The sequence below is a fragment of the Megascapheus bottae genome, chromosome 13 (assembly GCF_031878675.1).
Source record: "Megascapheus bottae isolate mThoBot1 chromosome 13, mThoBot2.hap1, whole genome shotgun sequence".
Lineage (NCBI taxonomy): Eukaryota > Metazoa > Chordata > Mammalia > Rodentia > Geomyidae > Megascapheus > Megascapheus bottae.
The window spans coordinates 50,026,001-50,045,248 of record NC_143521.1 but is presented as its reverse complement, the minus strand read 5'-3'; the positions used below and the strand labels follow the sequence as shown (position 1 = coordinate 50,045,248).

General features: G+C 38.7%; 2 protein-coding genes across 7 annotated transcripts in view; one reads left to right on the top strand and one right to left on the bottom strand.

Annotated features, from left to right (window-relative positions):
- The first annotated feature begins 273 nt into the window (after positions 1–273).
- On the top strand, positions 274–14,486 carry Pacrgl (parkin coregulated like). 2 transcript variants are annotated; one of them, XM_090343774.1, is made up of 9 exons: positions 274–364; positions 2,455–2,522; positions 2,648–2,802; positions 5,091–5,158; positions 7,379–7,469; positions 9,480–9,614; positions 10,083–10,190; positions 10,749–10,829; positions 13,743–14,486. In XM_090343774.1, exons 2-9 carry the CDS (start codon positions 2,471–2,473, stop codon positions 13,797–13,799), a joined length of 747 nt encoding a protein of 248 aa, XP_090199900.1. In that variant the 5' UTR covers positions 274–364; positions 2,455–2,470; the 3' UTR covers positions 13,800–14,486. The 2 variants fall into 2 exon arrangements, with proteins under 2 accessions (XP_090199900.1, XP_090199901.1); XM_090343775.1 differs by lacking the exon at positions 9,480–9,614.
- Positions 14,487–15,114: 628 nt separating this feature from the next.
- Positions 15,115–19,248, bottom strand: part of Kcnip4 (potassium voltage-gated channel interacting protein 4) — an 870,838-nt gene continuing 866,704 nt past the window's right edge. For 4 of the 5 annotated variants that reach the window (XM_090343771.1, XM_090343770.1, XM_090343769.1 and 1 more), the window contains exons 6-8: positions 19,058–19,162; positions 18,095–18,157; positions 15,115–16,535 (exon numbers count right to left, since the gene is read on the bottom strand). In XM_090343771.1, coding sequence (XP_090199897.1) covers positions 16,488–16,535; positions 18,095–18,157; positions 19,058–19,162 — 216 coding nt within the window. In that variant the 3' untranslated portion in view covers positions 15,115–16,487. Of the gene's footprint in view, positions 16,536–18,094; positions 18,158–18,706; positions 18,797–19,057; positions 19,163–19,248 lie in introns of those variants that run through there. The other variant, XM_090343773.1, reaches the window with a different exon arrangement.

Genomic DNA, 19,248 nt, shown 5'->3' with positions numbered 1-19,248 from the left:
CAGTGGAATCCCGCCAGCTCCAGTGTCTAGAAGATTCTCTACCGGGAGGAGTCCTTCTGTCCCGGAGAGGGCGCTGGATACGCCTGATTGGTCCTTTTGAACCTGGCCTTGTCCGGCTGCCATGGCAACGACCACTTCCGGGAAGGGCCGCCGCTTCCTCGTGGTCATTGGTCGAGACGACGCGGCCCGCCGCTGACGTCACTGCCGAGCGCCGGGCGCGCCGGCTCCGTGAAGCCCGGTCGCTTAGGCAGTGGCGGTTCCCGAGGTGTAGCTGTCGGTGGTGGAGAGAGAACCGGGCGTAAGCCCCGGTGTACACATCGCGGCGGGAGAGGTGTCATCTCGGGACGGGTCCCCCGAGCTGCAGGTCAGGGGTGCGGGAATCCCGCCGCTTCCTAGCTGCCCCGTTGCTAGGGCCGCCATCCCGGTTGCTAAGGATCCTGGAGTTCTGAACCGCGGAAAGCGCACGGGGCCTACTGGGCCCTGGGGGTGGCGGGAGGGTCCTTCCCCGGCCGGGCCTGGGGATGGCGGGAGGGACCTTCCCCGGCCGGGCCTGGGCCCTGGGGGTGGCGGGAGGGTCCTTCCCCGGCCGGGCCTGGGCCCTGGGGGTGGCGGGAGGGTCCTTCCCCGGCCGGGCCTGGGGATGGCGGGAGGGACCTTCCCCGGCCGGGCCTGGGCCCTGAGGGTGGCGGGAGGGTCCTTCCCCGGCCGGGCCTGGGCCCTGAGGGTGGCGGGAGGGTCCTTCCCCGGCCGGGCCTGGGTCCTGGGGGTGGCGGGAGGGTCCTTCCCCGGCCGGGCCTGGGCCCTGAGGGTGGCGGGAGGGTCCTTCCCCGGCCGGGCCTGGGTCCTGGGGGTGGCGGGAGGGTCCTTCCCCGGCCGGGCCTGGGCCCTGAGGGTGGCGGGAGGGTCCTTCCCCGGCCGGGCCTGGGTCCTGGGGGTGGCGGGAGGGTCCTTCCCCGGCCGGGCCTGGGCCCTGAGGGTGGCGGGAGGGTCCTTCCCCGGCCGGGCCTGGGTCCTGGGGGTGGCGGGAGGGTCCTTCCCCGGCCGGGCCTGGGCCCTGGGGGTGGCGGGAGGGTCTTTCCTCGGCCGGGCCTGGGCCTTGGGGGTGGGAGGAGGGTCCTTCCCCGGCCGGGCCTGGGGGTAACGGCAGTGTCAGGTGAATTAATAACTCATGCGAGGAGTTATTTATGAAAGTATCATGTTTACCCTGAATCAGATGAACCTAAGGAGTTAAGAGTCAATTTCCTCGCATAGTCGAAAAATTGCCATTTAGAAGTGGAGGGGAAATTTGCATAGCCCTAAGGGAAAGATTTTACACTGTGGAGTTTGGAGACGGTTGTAGATATTCACAATGTCATATAAGCTATGAAGTGTCCCAGTCGGGGAAGTTAACAGTAGGAATCAAATACAAAGGAGGATGCAGTGTGGAAACTGAAGACATTTGTGACATGTGTGCCCCTCTAAGGAAAGGTGTCATGACAGGTGTGGAGCTTCGCCTCAAAGTACCAGAGTTCAGTTGGACATACATCTCGAAATTTATGTGTATTCTTTGTTAGAGATGCAAATTTAGGTTCAAGTTGAAGTTGGATTATGCAGAAAATCTTGAGGGATTAACTGTAGCATGTTAGGAAGGAGGAAACTGGAGGAAGTGAAACAACATTTACTGGATAAGCAAGCACCTTCTTGTATCATCTTACATATGCTCCATACAGCCTTGAGAGGTTGTATTAAGCTTCTTCAATAGATCATGAAGGCAAGCTTTGGGGAAAGTAAGTCCTCTGTAATTTATCAACCATGTAATTACCAACACTGAGATAGGAACCCAGCTGTAAGCCCCAGATATGCTTCCATTACATGTTCCTCACAACTCTAGCGTTGAGTATAGTCAGCACAGGAAAGGAGGCATGTATAATTCTAACTTGTTCTTGCCAGAAAACTGGTGGAAGCTAGTTCTAGTTCCAGTCTGCTTATAGAGCTTGTAGTACATTAGGTAAGAGTTCATTAATGTCACTGGAAAAGCAGACTATGACATATTGAGATTAGCATTCAGAATTTAGGAAATGAAAGAAGGGGGAAGATGTGCCAACCACCTCTTACAAAAATTCAGTATGTGTTTGATAATATGGCCAGAGTGTTGTAACAGTATATTTTGACAATTCAAAATTTGACAATTCTTTGTACATGTTTTAACTCCTGTGGAAGCTGTGAATTAAGGACAGTGATCATATATTCCATTGTACATTACTAAAGCCATGCTTTTTTCTGTAATTTTTATTTCAGTGTTAACTGAAATGGTTGAAATTGTTGTAGTTTCTTATTTTTTCATTAGTCTTTTCAGGTATTTGGCTCCATATTGGGATTTTCTTTTCTGTGTATGCGTCGTGTATTGTGTTTCTATGCTCTGTTTATGTTGTTAGGAATAAACACATTTTGAAATCAAGTTTCCTTTCACTACAGGAGTGAAAAGGAAGAAATGCAGAAATCAGATTGCCCTGCAGGTGTACAGTTGAAAAACAGAGTAACAGGTAGAGAGCTTTGCTTTTTTACACAAAGAGGCCAAAGTTCTGCATGAGATATTCTGTGTTCCATGTGAATTTTGGGTGAACTTTATTGTATTCACCTTTTTCTGTTGCTTCTCTGTCTTTTCTAGGTCACTTTGATCAAAGGACATCCACAAGTGTTCACATCAAACACAAGACTGCAGTTCCACGGAACAAATCCTCCTCCTCCACCACCTCTCCAGAGTGTGCACGAAAAGTTCATCCTCGACCAAGTGACAAACTTAACCCCAAAACAATCAATCCTGTAAGTACAGAGTGCTAACTCACAGTTGTAAAGGCGATAGGTATTTAGCCTGCTACTTCTGAACCATTCTGAATGCTGCCCTAGGTTTCCTCTGTGGCTATTTCCAAGTACTTATTGCTTCTGTGTCCCTTTAAACTCATTGATGCATATTGTGGAAATCCAATAAATTACACAACAGCTTTTTAAAATTTTTATGCTGTCTGACTTCCTAATACCAATGAATAAACTTGTATTCTGTGGTTACTGAGTAATATCCGTGCTTCGATAATTACATAAATGTCAATGTTCTGTAGATTAATTCCACCAGAAGTTCTTAGTGTAATACTAACTTCCCTGGGTCCTTGAAGGCAACTTTATTAGATTTAACAGATGTGACATTTATGCACATAAATTGCATTGAATTAACCAGAACTTAAGATACCTAAGTCACAGCACCAAATGCACAGGCTAGACAACACTGATTTCATCTTCACAGGGTATCATGAAAGTGACGAAGGCTCTCAGTTGACTCTGTTGGCAAGTAGAATATGGCAAATAAAGTTTATTCATTAATGATAGTAGATAAGCATACCAACAGTGGTTAATCTCTGCATCTTCTACCTCAATATTTCCATATGCACGTTATCCTGTTTTTCACCATGGTTATCAAGTGCAGTTTATCACCAGATCAACACTGGCAAGTAGAGGTATGTTTGGCAAAGTAATGTATAATAAACAGTATAGTTACCAGTCCATATTCTGAGCAGTATGTCACAGTACTAGGGATGATTTACACACCAGTTTCTATTTTCTACTAAGAAAGAAGCACACATTTTAAACATTCCTTTACAGATGATGCACTGCTGGTAGCCATGGATATACAGTTCCACCAGACCAGTGTTGAAGAAAAACCTGTGGTCAAGATGCATAGACCTTAGTACTCTAAAATTACTTGAATTTGTCTGTGCTACACATAGTTTTGAACATCTGTAACTTGAAAAGTAAGCTGCACTACTGTCACAAAAGTTACTGTTGCAAACACTAGTAGTTTTTACCAAAAACTAGGCTGTATTTCAGGCTTTTTATCTCAAATACTGAGATGCGTCATTTTTCCCCCCTGCCTTTAAAGCTGCCCAGTTTCATTAAAGATGAAATGCCTTTCAACAACTCTAAAAATTTCAGTCAAGCATTTATGTTTTAGGTGCATTGTGAGTCCTTTTTTGTCTACAGAGATTACTACATCTTTTGCTTTTTATTTCCACCATTTGCTTTTTATTTTCACAAAAATAAGGGCAGAGAAACACAGAGAAATGTAATGACAATTTAAGTACAGCTGACTAAGACCTCTCCAATAACTACTATATAATCTACACACAGGAATTTAAAAGTTTTATGTCTAATTATTATTACTATTATTATTTTTTTACTGTTCTTAGAATTGAGTGCCCCAAACCTGTGATTCATGTGGGCTTACTATAATGTGAGAAATTACTTGAAAACTTACGTTGTCTAAGTATATTCTTAAGCTTCTGCAGATGACTTAAAAATAGTTACATCTTTGAGTCTGTATTTTCTGATTTAGACAATAGTACTTCATGTAATTATATTAAAAGTGCCATCTGGTAAAATGCTTGTGTTCTTAAGTTCTATTTAAATCTGATCAATTACATTGAGACTAATTGTAATGTTATTGTTTAATTTGTTGTGACTATCTCTTAAATTGCCATTGAAATTAGATATAGAATTAGTTCATCCTTTAATATGTACAAAAACTAGAAGCCTGTCAAGTTATATAATCTAAGACAGTACATTCAGATTCATTTGAAACTTCTGTTTCATCTTTGATTCTCATCCCATAGGAGCATAAAGCTAGTTTGGGAGAAATAAGGCAGCTTTTAGATTTTTTTTTCCCATCTACACCATCTCTTTGTCTTGAGGACAAGTAGGAAAAAATAAATTAGTGACTAAAACCAAACTATGTTTCCTCTTTTCCATTCAGTTGACATCTGAACAGGCAGAGTTAAGTGAGAAAGTATGAAGATCTCTCAGTTTCTGTTTTCAGCCATTTGTAGACCTTCTGAAATAAGTTAGAAGTTTAAAAATAATGCAAAACTGCACACCCCTTGGTTGTAGTCTTGTTAGTCTGGAGGTTTGACAGTTTTCCTCAGTCATGTGGTTGAGTAGGAATGCTGCTTGTAGTATCAGTGGCTTTGATTTGACAGGGTAACTGCTTCTAATCTCTGCAGAGTTAAAATCGATTCGCTATCACAGAGTGGAAGTAACTGTAGTATTTCTATTTCTTCTTTCAGTTTGGTGAACAATCACGAGCTCCTTCTGCATTCGCAGCTATTTATTCTAAGGGAGGTATTCCTTGCAGGTAAAATCAATACAATTTATAACTGGTCATATTATTCACAGTAATTGAGCAAAATCAATACAGTATTCAGTGAACATGTGTTGAAAGTTCTGCTAGGTTTAAATAAAGGTGACTTGTTTTCTTCGCTGATGGATTGGTATAGATCCCTGGACATTGGTGAAGAAAACCATTTTAATTCCCAAATGGAATTACTGAGACCCTTGGTAAATTACCAAATAATTTTAAGAAATTGAATGATCCACTTTTTAAAGCAATCAATTCAAGCATTCATAAACTTCCTCAAGTTGCAAATTTAAAAATCCCGTCTTGTTGGTGAAGTTGCAAGTACTTTTGACGATTTTTGTCCTTTTTGAATGAAGTCTTTTTACCCTTGTTCATAGTATGACTAATTTTAGCCTGAGATAATCAAATTTTTTTTCACATTATATGAAGACTAATTGCAACATTTCTTTCTTATGTCTCCAAAATTTCAAAAAAAAAAAAAGTAGCCAGCAAAGACCATAATCCAGGATCTTGAATCCATTTTTATAGCTTCTGAAGGAGCCCCATGTACCTTCTTAGCCTCAGTTTTCTTGCTAAGCAGTTATGATGCCTGCTTTCTCCTCTTCTATCTATCTAGCTAGCTAGCTATTTATTTATTTATTTATTTATTTATTTATTTATTTTTTGTTGGTCAGAGAACTTGAACTCTGGGCCTAGGGGTGTTGTCCCTGAGTTCTTCAGCTCAAGGCTCACACTCTACCACTTGAGCCACAGTGCCACTTCTGTTTTCTGGTGGTTAATTGGAGATAAGAGTCTCAGGTCCTTTTGTTGCCTGGACTGGCTTTGAACCTCGATCCTGAGATCTCAGCCTCCGAGTAGCTACAATTACATGTATGAGCCACCACGCCCAGCTTCTCCTCTTCTTATTGTCACATTTCAGTGATCTTTGTGAAAAGCAATGTTGCTTATAAAACAGTACTCTTCGTAATAACTGCATTTTGTTAGTATTTTTTATTTTTTTTTATTTTCTTTTTTGCCACTCCTGGGCTTGAGCTCAGGGCCTGAGCACTGTCCTTGGACTTTCTCAAGGCTAGAGCTCTACCACTCGAGCCTCAGCACCATTTCCAGCTTTTTTTTTTTTTTCTATGTATGTGGTACTGAGGAATGGAACCTGGGTCTTCGTGCATGCCAGGCAAGTACTCTACCGATAGGCCAAACTCCCAGCCCTATATTTTATTTTCTTAAGTTGCCTATTTTGTTGTGATTATGTTTAAAACATATCAGTGAGCCTGGTGTTGGTAGCTCACTCCTGTAATCATAACTACTCTGGAGGCTGAGACCTGAGAATCATGAGTCAAATCCATCCTGGACAGGAAAGTTTATGAGACTCTTATCTCCAATTATCTAAAAAAACAAAAAATAGCCAAAAGTGGCACTGCATCTCAAAGTGGTTGTGCCTTGAGCACAAAAGCTCAGGTACTGTGCCCAGGCCCTGAGTTCAAGTTTCAGAATTGGCACACACATACATAAAAACAAAAACTAGTACATTAGTTTGTGACTGTAGGTTTAAAAAATACAGGGCTACTAAACCATTTTACTGAAAGAGTAGGACTCTGGAGGACTGTAGACATTTGCTTTGTAAAATGTCCTTGTATTATCTTTTTATATTACAATATTCCTTTCTCCTTTTTTGTTGGTCATGTGGCTCTGGACCTGGGCACTGTCCCTGAGCTCTTCAGCTGGAGGTAGCACTCCACACCTTGAGCCTCAGCACCACTTCCTGTTTTGTAGTGGTTAATTGGAGATAAGAGTCTCAGGGGGCCGGGAGTTTGGCCTAGTGGTAGAATGCTTGCCTAGCATGCACAAAGATCTGGGTTCGATTCCTCGGTACCACATACATAGAAAAAAGCTGGAAGTGGTGCTGAGGCTCAAGTGGTAGAGCTCTAGCCTTGAGAAAGTCCAAGGACAGTGATCACGCCCTGAGCTCAAGCCCAGGACTGGCAAAAAAAAAAAAAAAAAGTCTCAGGTCCTTTTGTGCCTGGACTGGCTTTGAACCTCGATCCTCAGATCTCAGCCTCCTGAGGAGCTAGGATTAACAGGCGTGAGCCACCTCACTGGCTTAAATTATTATATTTCTATGTTATAAAATAATTTTAATGTGACTATACTCTTTGAAGAATATGTTCCTGCTAGCCATATAATTGTGCTTTTTGTCCTTGAATGACTTTTGTATTGTAGATTGGTCCATGGTTCAGTAAAGCACAGATTACAATGGGATTGCTCTCCTGAAATTCTTCCATTTGACCCTCTTCTTATTACATTAGCTGAGGTAAACAAAGGATTTCTCCTGAACATTCATGAAAACAGTCCTATTTGGTATTAAATGTTACTTTGTAGCTTGTAACTGAATCTCACCATGTACTTTTGAAATAAGAACAGGGCAATAGCAAGTAGTCATGGAGATTCTGTTCAGTATTATAGTTAACTGAGATGCAGAGATGGAAATATTGAATGTAAGGCAGCATGACATAGAAGTTTGATAGATCCCATCTCAACCAGTGTTTGGATGTGTGGCATGCAACTGTTATCCCAGCTACCAGGGAATCAGCATAGTGGCTGAGTGCCTGTCATCCCCTGTGTCATAGGAACAATAATGGAGGACCACAGTCTAGGCCAGCTAAGACATAAAGCAGTATCCTGCCTTGAAAATAACCAATACAAAAAGAAGTTGACAGGGTAGCTCAAGTGCTAGTGTGTTTAGCATCACCAGGCCCTGAATTCAATATACCCAGTGCTGCCAAAGGTGAGCAAGAAGAAAAGCAGAACAGAACAATAATATTAAACCGTTGCACCCTGAAGAAGTAATTATGATTGTCACATATTGATTAGAAATTGGTGTACCAATTTTAAAAACATTAAATGAGGCTAAGAAGGATTTGTGGATAAAGGATGAAGTAGTCATAGTTTATTATTGGAATGATTATAAGGAGATTGTATAAGGAAGATTATTTTTTGTACTAATTAGAAGAACAGCAGAACTAAGACAAATGATATCATAATAAGTATCCTGTGTCTCTACCATTAGTTAATGTGATACTTCTGTTAGGGAATAGATATTAACTTCCTAAATGTCCAGTTCCATTTTGTACTTGTATGTTCCCAGAATCAAATCAATGTGTCCTTCATGTAATTCAGCAAAAACATCAGGAAAAAGTTAGAGTCTTAGCTTCAAATGAATCAGTAATATCTGTAAATTTTATTCCTAAATTTAAAATCACAGAGGAGAAATGCATTATCCAGATATTTTATATTTAAATTTCTTAGTTACTTCTCATTCACTGGAGGTCCTGACTCGGCCGTCTTTGCCTCTCATCCAGCACTACTGTTGTATTTGGAGTTAGGCTGAATTTTACCTTTCTACTCACTTAATAAAAGAGAAGTAGTTCAGGAACTCCACTATTGAGTCTCACTTCAATTTTTGACTTGAGATCATCCATCTAGAAGGTGGGTAAGGTATAAGTAGGTAATCATGACATCACAGAACCCATGTGCCAAGATGGAGCCAGTATACTTGGCAGCAGAGCTCTCAACAGTATTGCTGTACTGAAAACGGAGTCTTCATGGCTGCTTGGAAGCAGATACTTAGGAGACTCTTCCTAAAAGAGTAGCTGAAAATGAGTGCTTCTGAGCTTGACTTTGCAGCCTTTTATATTTACTTGCTTCCCATTGAAGAAGTTTTACTGTTGCTTCTTTTTATTTTATATCATAAAAGTTCAGGTTGCTTTTTATATTGTGACACATAGTGATTGATGAAGTCAGGAAACTGCTGTGTACTCCTGTAATACATTTGGAGTGACAGGTACAGTGAACATTGAAATGCACTTTAGGAACTAATTAAACAAGCTGTAATGGTAGAGCGTCAAGTAGTGAGAACCTCTGAAAGAAAGGTTTTACTTGTTTAGTTCAGACTAATTTGTTGCTGTGTTTAGGCAGTGTTGAGGAGTTATACATAACTATATCTTTTTATAGACCATTACTTTCCACTCTTTTTTTCCCTTAATTCCTTTCCTCTCTTCTTTTTCCCAATTCTTTCACTTTTTCTATTTGATGGTTTTTCTACTGTTTTCTTCTGTTCTGAGGCTAAAGATTCCTCCTCTACTATGTGTATCATTTTATTCTATAGTTTCTCAGTATTAATGAATTTATAATTGCTGAAGTTATACATCATGATGAGCAAAACAGTTAAACACAGGCTAATGAGGATTTAACTTTTTCGTAATGGAGATAATAAAATTGCCTTGAATCCTAATTGTTTTTTTTTTTATGTTGTCTTTGTCAGGGTCTGAGAGAAACAAAGCACCCATATACCTTTGTGTCCAAGGAGGGTTTTAGAGAGTTACTTTTAGTTAAAGGTGCTCCTGAAAAGACTGTACCTTTGCTACCTAGACTGATTCCTGTGCTAAAAGCGGCTCTGGTATGTCATTTATCTCACTGCACTTCTTTATCTTAAGATACACAGGAGAAATTAAGCTCTAACTCTACAGAATATCCTATCACACTGAATTATATACAAAATAGACCTGTCCCTATGATTCTGATCTATGTTTGGAATAAGACCCCATGTATTTTGAGTTTTAGGGGAATCACTAAACCTCAAGGTTGCTTTTTCTTTTTTCTTTTCTTTGTTTTGTTTTTATGTGCTTGGTGTATTCTAGGTAATGCTTTAGTAAAGATAAAAGCTTGAAAAAAAAGAATAAAAAGATGAAAATTAGTGTTTTGTTTGTGGGTATCTTATAGTGAAGGTTATATTTTCAAATTTGGTATTCATAGATTCTGTTCTTATTTTAAATGTTTAATTTTTCTTTCCTCCTCACTTGCTTGCCCTTTGTTGGTACCTGTTCTCTCTCTTCGCCACTCCCCACCCCTGCAATCATTGCTGCAGGTCCATTCAGATGATGAAGTGTTTGGGAGAGGGCTAAATGCCCTGGTACAGTTGAGTGGCGTTGTGGGTCCCTCCCTTAATGACCATCTGAAACACCTGCTGACCAGCGTAAGTACTGCACAGGTTGGAACATGGAGTGTCCCTGTCTTCATAATTGAATGTCTACCAGTTGATCATCAAGTGTCTTTAAAACTAGTCATGGATAATGCCCTCTGGAATGTGTTTTTTAATCTTGAGAGCTTATACAAGCATAAAATGAGTAAAAATTAACAGTACAGTGTATGGATTATAAGCAGTGCTTGCATACCATCTTACATAGTCCTATGTAATTCTCCATTTTTCATTCATGACATTCTATTTTAGAGGTACAACTTTCTATCATAGTCCTCCAAATGGGTGCCTGCATATTAGAAATGGAGAGTACACCATTTCATAGGAAACCGACTCTTAAGTTTTATACTGTAGTAGATACTATAATATTTGAAATCATACAAGTTCATCTTTAAACCAATGTAACGACAGTCATCTGTAAATGCTAATGACGCTACCTAAAAATAATCTCAAGCCTTTAAATGAAAAGTTAGTCATAAAGTCTACCTCTGTTTATAATAACCATTGTTACGTTTCCCAACCTTTCGTCTCCTGCGCCCAATATTACTTCAAAAGCTTTCCAAGAGACTAATGGAGAAGCGACTCAAGGAGCTCATCACCAGCGCATTACAGAAGCTGGAGCAGCACGGTGGAAATGTAAGTAGAGTGCGTGGGGCGTTTTGTTTTCCTTGTTGTTTTGATTCTGTTGCTTTTCTTGTAGTCCTAGAATGGACGAGCCAGATATTTACATCTATTCTCTCATTTCAGCTGCATGTAACGTGGGAAGGTGAATTAGTTTTAGAGCTCAGGGCTTCTTTCTTGCTGAGGTCACAGTTTTAAAGACAGGGCTGGTAATTACATACAAGTATATACACTTTTCCTGTGCTTGCTGTGTTTCATTCTATATGGAATAGCCTTAGATTTTTTTCTAAATAATATTAGGTTTTGTTTTGGCCGTTGGAAAGGGTAAAAATAAAAGGATTAATTCAGAGCACTTATGGAAATACATATCTTCCCCTTTAATAAATTAATTAACTAATTAATTAATTTTTGTCAGTCATGGGGCTTGAACTCAGTCTGTGTGCTGTCCCTGAGCTCTTCAGCTCAAGGCTACTACCCTACCACTGGGCCTGGGCATTATCCCTGAGCTCTTTAGCTCAAGTCTGCCACCCTACCTTTGAGCCAAGCCCCACTTCCCATTTTCTAGAAGCTAATTGGAAATAAGAATTGCAGGTCCTTTTGTGCCAGGGCTGGCTTTGAAGCTTGATCCTCAGATCTCAGCCGCCTGAATAGCTTGGATTTCAGGCATGAGCCACCATGCCTGGCTTATTTTTTATTTATTATTTTGTAGTACTGGGGTTTGAGCTCTTGGCTTCCTGTTGTTTGGGCAAATGCTGTACCACTTGGGCCATAGTCTGAAACATTTCTGTTCATTAGTCTAACTTCTCAAGGTGCAAGAGTGTGTAACATTTCATTATAATTGAGAGAAGTTTTCAGATTCATTGTTTTACAAGTGCATTCATGATTTTATCAAATGATAGAATTGCATGTTACTTTCTTAACTTTATAGTCTTAATTTTTGTGGTTGTGGTTGGTTGTGGGGTTTGAACTTTGGGCCTGGCCGCTGTTCCTGAGCTTTTTCACTAGTACTCTACCACTTTGAGCCATGACACTACTTCTGGTTTTCTGGGGGTTAACTGGAGATGAGTCTCATGGACTTTCCTGCCAGAGCTGGCCTTAAACCATTATCTTCTGATCTCAGTCTCCTGAGTAACTAGGATGAGAACTTAAGTTTTATTTAGGTATTTTTTGAAAGAATTGATTGCAAGAAAATTGGTGTAATTGTTTATACTTTTAAAATAGGTTTGTCTAAATTATATAATTTACCTAATTCCAATCATTTTTAAGTGATTTCTATACTTTCCATGGTACGTAAACACTTAGAATAAAGAAGAAATAAATCCCTAACCAACTTCTTTATGGGGTTTATGTTCTAGGCAAAGAATGAATATTCATGCACACAATACTTTTGCAGCCTGTCCACCTAACCTTAGCCATACAGTTTCCTTAGTATATTAAGATTGGGAGCTGAATTTCAGAGGGTACTTGCACAATCCAGGGTAGAGTAGCATTAAGAAAGTGCTTTTTTTTTTTTTAATTTCTATTTTAAGTATTATCTTTTTTCTTCAGACTGATTTTCTCCCTTAGGTGTCACAAACTATTTTAATAACAATTGATATCATTACAGTAGACATTTTTTATTGAAATTACATATAGAAAACTTTTTCATAGCTTAATTATCATAGCTCCTTTCTTTTGTTATTTTGTATTCCTTCAGGAGTTCAATAAATGTTATTCTTTCCCTTCTAAGAACTTGAAAAGTATGTATCAGTTTCTTTAAATATCAGTAATGAGACACATTTCTTAAGGCTTGCTCCCATATAATAATGATGTGAAGGCCTAATAAAAGTATCTATTATGAAGTCACTTTCTTGCATCTCAGCCTTGCCTACCTTAAGTTGAAATCTGTTCATTTTTAGCTTGATTTAATATTTTTTCTAAGAAATATGATCATTTGTCTTGAGAAGTGCATAAATGTATACCAATCCCAATTTTTACTTTTTATTGAATATATAAGTACTTTGCAACATATTTTGCTCAACACTTTACATATTTAATCTTTTAAAAATTATTTTAGTGCTTGTATAAAGTTTCAATTTAGCATGTCAATTTATATAAACACATTTAATCTTGATGATAATCTCCTGAGGTAGCTTTTGCTGATTTCTTTCCTGAAAGATGAAGAAATAAGATGGAAAAGTAATTAGGCCAGAGCCACCTCAGTGGCTTATGCCTGTAATCCTAGCCACTCAGGATGCTGAGATCTGAGGATCAAGGCTCAAAGCCAGCTCTGGCACAAAAGGACCTGAGACTCTTACCTCCAATTAACCTCTAGAAACCTTCAGGGGAAGTAGGGCTTGGCTCAAGGATAGGACTGTAGCCTTGAGCTGAAGAGCTCAGGGACAACGTCCAGGCCCAGTAGTAGGGCAGTAAGCCCTGAGCTGAAAAGCCCAGGGACAGAGCTTAGGCCGAGTTCAAGCACCTTGACCCACCAAAAAAAAAAAAAAAGGAATTAGACCATGTTTGTAAGGGAAGTGAGCAGGAAGAGTTACATTTAAATTTTGGTTGATTTCTACTTTTCCTTTTTCTATGTTTTCCTTTTTTTTTTTTTTTTTTTTTTTTGCCAGTCATGGGCCTTAAACTCAGGGCCTGGGCACTGTCCTTGGGCTTTCTCAAGGCTAGTATTCTACCACTTAAGGCATAGTACGACTTCCAGCTTTTGCTGTGTATGGGTACCAAGGAATCAAACCCAGGGCTTTGTGCATGCTAGGCAAGCACTCTACTATTAGGCCACCCTCTTGACCCTATCTGTACTTTTTTAAGGTTCTATTTATTCTATAGATTTCTTCTCATTCTATTTAACTATTGGGGCATGTTGCAGATGTAATACATACTAGGTTAACTCTGCATAGTACTTACGATGCTATGTTTTTTCCCCCCTGTTGACAGGCAAGCCTTATAATCATCAAATCCAAAATTCCAACTTATTGCTCTATACGTTGTTGACTAAGGGATCCAACAAGAATCATCTTGCTTCTTTCTTACAAGCGTCACACGCTGAACCACATTTACACATGGACGGTTTCTTCAGTTCAGCTTACTCTTTTGTAAATCCTATCCACAATTCATTAGCTGTTCAGTCAAGGGGAATGACCATAGTCCAGCTGAATCATAGTCAATGTTATTTGTCAACAAAAATAGACAATAATGGAAAACTATTAAAATTCTATAATAGCACAACTTTGTAGGTCTTTTTTCTCATTTATATCATAGGATGAAAAATTAGATGAATTTAGTTTCTAGTACACTTTTATTTAAAACATCTCTTTGCCAATCTTTTTGTATCTGAACACTCATTTCTATCAATTATTCTTTTGTCTGTTTCTTGCTTTTTGTATTTTTTTCAGAACTAGAGAAATTTAAAATAGAAGATAAGCATTTTGGACCTCACTCTTAGTTTTTTCTAAATATGTACTTTATAATGTAGTATGGTTGGTAGGATTTCATTTTGGAGTTTAGAAAGTTTGTTTTAAAGTTTCTTATAACTTGTTCATATTTTTTACAACTTGCTGAAATTGCCTAAACTTTAGGTGTTAATTGAATTTGAGTAAATGTTATATTTGAATATTGTAGCCTGAAAATATTGATGTACATACAAAGATATTCAGAAATTAAAATCTTAATACTAATATGCATCTGATGATTTTGTTGTTCTTTAAGTGATTTACTTTAAAAATTTTTTTCAGATCATAATGTATAGATATAATTCAGAAGTTTTGATGTTATAGTAACTGACTATACCTGCAAGAGTAGAGAATGAAAAATGGAAAAAAATGAGGAAGAAGTTTTCCTTTCAATGATTTGTGTGGCTGCACCAAATCCAAACAGCATGATATTTGTGAGAAAACAAGAGAAGCTATTCCGTAGTCAGAGCTGCAGGGCATATCCTTTCCTTCCCATAGTAGAAACAACAGGGCATATCCTTTCCTTCCTTGCTCTTTCTCTTTAACAACTGGATTGACTTTTTTGAAATTCTTATTTTAGAGAGTCTTGTAGCTGTCAAGTGAGAGAGTACAGGTAATTTCTGAGGAGTTGCAGAGCAGAAAGACCTGTCTTCCTGCAGACATTTCCCTTCCTGGTCTGTCTGTAACTTATTTCCTTAAGTCTAGCTTCTGTCACATGCTACAGATCTGTGTGTGTGTGTGTGTGTGTGTGTGTGTTTAGCACTACTTAAATACAATCCAGAACATTCCCCATGAAAAACATTTTCAATGTAGTAATCCTGTATTGAGAATTTTAAAAAATCCTGGAATGTAGACAGTAGAGTTATAAACACTTTATTTTGCTTTATTTTCTTTTTTGAAATACAAAATGTGCACATTGAGTTTACACAAACACGCGATGGCAAATTTCAGTGTACATGTATTGTACTACTCTTAATTTCTACACTGGTGATAGCAGGGCGGCTTTCAACATCCTATCTCTACACCAGAATAGATACCTGATTTATTGTTGCAAATTTCCTCTTCCTGTAGCCTCTCGGTCTTTTTCATATTTCCACAAAACAAGGAAGATGAATGTTTATAGTTGTGGCAACTTTACACTTTCGGCTTAATACCATTAAAAGGAATCTGCATTGTGGGAGTTCGATGAGCTAAATCATAATGCATTCAGATGAGTTGTTCTGTGTTTATATTCATTTCCTATGAAATCTTGGTAAAAGTTCCTAAAATGATGGACTCATGATGTTTTCCTAGGGAACTCTGCTCGCTCTATGTTCCTAATAGGTTTTTGGAGGTGGTCAGGTTTCTTTGTCCCTGAAGGGCTTTTAAAACAAACATACTTGTGAGGATGCCAGGAGAAAGGCCTGGGATTGGGCTTCAGTACTACTGATGATTGCTTGTCACTGAGCAATGTTATGTATTATAGGACGGATACCACAATGTTTACCTATGTCTGTAAACACCCTTGCTTTGTTCTACACCCTCTTGAGCTTAGCGACCAAATAGAAAACAGTCCACCTGTCAAACAGAATAAACCCGAAATTACATGTACTCTGTAGGCTTTAGAGAAAGAATGCATCATGGAAAATAAACAAATGCTTATGAAAATAAGATTTGTTAGGCATATGATGATATCTGATAACAAACTAACTTGGTAAATGTTACTTAATAAAAGCCAGATAAGTTTGATATCCTTAATAGAAGGTGGGGAAATCCATAAAAATTGGGGCTCTGTGGGTTTTTTGGTTTTTAGGGTTTTTTTTTGTTAATGTATTAATGGAATTAAATGAAATTTGGTTTCTAGAAATATTCTGTAAATATTTTAGAAAGCCATTTAAAATTCGAGGACTGATAGCATACAAATGAGTAGCAAAATCACTGGTATTTTAAAATCACTGATATGTGAAATCCTCAATAATCCCCTGGCTAAAGAATCAAAACTGTGCCAGATTCTGTGACTGCTGAATATCCATAGAGTATGAAATGAGTTAGAACATCTCATGAACTCAGTGACATTATGAAACGGATGCAGATTTATAACTGGGAAACTCAAATGAGGTGGGTGTTTTATATTAAAACAAAGCTTGTTGCATAATATGCCTCAGTGTAAAGCTGAGCAATCTATGCTAAAAGTGGTAGCTCCATCTTTAAGTGTGGTAGTGTTGTTCACATTTGAGGATTATTTGACAAGTTAAATCACATTTTCAAAGAGTTGCATGGAACGCATTATATTTTCATCCTGTAAGAGAAATAGAAAAGCACTAATTTCAGTATATCAGTAGTGGAAAGTGTACAGTTGTAGCCTTCTTTGTACTGACACCTTCTGACAAAAGGCACAAATTCTGTTTGCAAGACATAAATGCCATTCTAGTACATTACCATAAAAGATCTGTTCTATACTTTCTTATGTCTAGCAGGCTTAAAATATGTCATTTAAATCTTGTTAGCAGAGGATATTTTCAAATCATACTGTCAGAATGCTAATTGAGGCACGAGCGATGAAAATGTACAAATAAGAACTTTGACATCATAATCAAAGGTCCATCACAAACTGCACCACAGTCTTTATCACAGGAGCCAGTGCCCAGAGTAGTGGATGTTTCTAGGGACCACATCACAGTCTTCCTGCCTGCCAGTGATAGCCAACACACTACATGGGCTTCAGGAACCTTTGCAAATGAAAGTTTTCTCATTGTCAGAAGATTCATTAATTTAACTGTTGCAGTGGCTGGATTCAGATTAGCATTTATTAAGGAATGATAAACGATATTTTATAAGCACTTGTAAATTACATGTATTGTGCTCTTTGTGGGCTGTTTATCCTGGTAAATGGTGGCTAAAATGTCAGTCATTATAGTCATTTACATTATGTGATCCCTGGACTATATAAGTTCAGATGATGAAAGGGTGCCATTGATAAAGATGAAATGTGCTCATAACCTGACATGCATGGACATGTAATATCTCTGTACAAATACTTAATATAAAAAAAGATTGAAAACTACACAATAATTTAAAACATTTAAAAACAGAAAAGAGACAGGCTTCAGCAGAGCTCAGTTGTCTCTGAAGAATCAAGTCAAGAAAAGTAATGGTGGTTGAATACTAGTAAATAGCTTTTCTATGGGTTAAAACCATCACTGCCGAGCAAGCTGATGTCACCAAGTTAATTCTTGCAAAGATATCTTTGAAATAGTTGAGAAATGAAAAGGCATCAAGAAAAGTGAATATGAGCAAATAAAAAAGCCAACAGACGTCCCTTATGGTTTTCAAAGTTCTTCACTGTTCTTCACCTACACATCATCAAGTAATTCCAAATGAGCTAACTCTGATTTCCCAAATGGTCAGTAATGATCCACTTTTCTCCCCTAAGAACTTGCCACTCTTGTTTTTTTTTTTTTTTGGTAGCCAAAGACTTACCGGACTCAGCACATAAGCCATTTCTTGCCCACACCCACTAAAGAAATCATATTTCTCTCTTAAAAAACAATATGAGCTTGATCTACAATGCATACTTTGCTGTACTGTAATTCCAATACATATTATGTGAAAGGAGGAATTCCAATCTCTGTGTGCATTCTTAAAATAGGACACAGGTAAGTTGTATCTGTAAGATTTCCAACATGGCCTACCTCACGGAATGGTACTCTAAAGTTGATTGAGTGCATAAATTGGTGCTGATATTTGCTAGGCTCAGGACAATGTAAAAACTTTTGCTCAGTTCCTGTTAGCTAACTGGCTATACTCATGGTACCTGTTAGGAAAGCAAAATGTCTAATTTTTTCTCACATGACTTACTTTTTGGCAACTTTCGATGAATTCATCTATGGTAACAACCCCATCTTTATTCTTGTCCATTTTCTATTGAGCAAGAAAAAAAAAACAGCATTATCATTTGAACTTACGTTTTGATACCCACTTTACCAGTGATCTACAAAGGCAGAACGGATAGCTCACCCATCTGCTAATTTATGTGAAGTAACTATTCTAGCAAGAAATCCATTCTTAGATGTCTTAGAATCACATGACCAAATTTTTCCAGGCTGTATTCTCTTCTCTACAGTCATTTTGCCCTAGGTAAAATTCCTGTTTTGTCAGCACAGCTGGACTCAGGCAATTTGCCGAAACTTTTAGAACATCTATAAAAGGAAGCTAATAAGAATTTATAATATCGTAGAGGCCTTGGGACAACTGGATGAAAATAACATGTGTCTGGATTTCCATAGACCTCACACGGTCGTAACTCCATATGTTGTAATTGTGTGGATTGATGAAGTTTCCAGAAAGGAACATGTCTGCAACAGCAGGTCTCAGGTAAAATCTTGTTTCCTAAACACAACAGAGCTCAAGCAATTTACCAAAACTTTTAGAACCTTGTTCCTCACCTTCCCCTCACCCTCGCCCCAAACTGTAAAATGAGCAAAATGAAAATCCATAATCTTGTCAACTTTTGATGAACTCATCTATGGTAACAACCCCAGCTTTATTTTTGTCCATTTTCTCTTGAGCAGGGGGGGGGGCCCTTGTGAGAACTGTGAAAATAACCACTAGAACATGAGCTTCACTAATGTTCTACTTAGGATATCGTGAATATTTGGTAGCTATAGTTGGTAGTGTTACAATTAATTCAGAAAGAAAATTCCAAGTGAGTGAAAAGATTGTTTTTCCTTTCCAGTATTTAGAATCATGCACATTGCAAACCTTAGGAAGCCTGTTCCTTGTTTCCCTCCCGCTGTCTATGACTTGTGTTTGCATTCCTACCTGAAAGAATGTCTCCACATGCTGTCGCGGAGCATCTTCTTTGAGGACAGGATATGTGCATTTACCCATCATGTCATAAATGGCTTTCATTATATCGAGCATTTCCTGGGAGGGAAAGACACCTGCATGATACTGTACACCGAGTAGGAACAAACTAAGAAGACAGACTGTTTGCCCCACACGAATTCAAT

Bases quoted from the DNA above. Each gene is read 5' to 3' on its own strand.
- Pacrgl (XM_090343774.1), top strand. From the start codon at position 2,471: ATGCAGAAATCAGATTGCCCTGCAGGTGTACAGTTGAAAAACAGAGTA. The intron at 5,159-7,378 runs GTAAAATCAATA...TTTGTATTGTAG, and splicing joins AAGGGAGGTATTCCTTGCAG to ATTGGTCCATGGTTCAGTAA. The intron at 10,191-10,748 runs GTAAGTACTGCA...TTACTTCAAAAG, and splicing joins TGAAACACCTGCTGACCAGC to CTTTCCAAGAGACTAATGGA.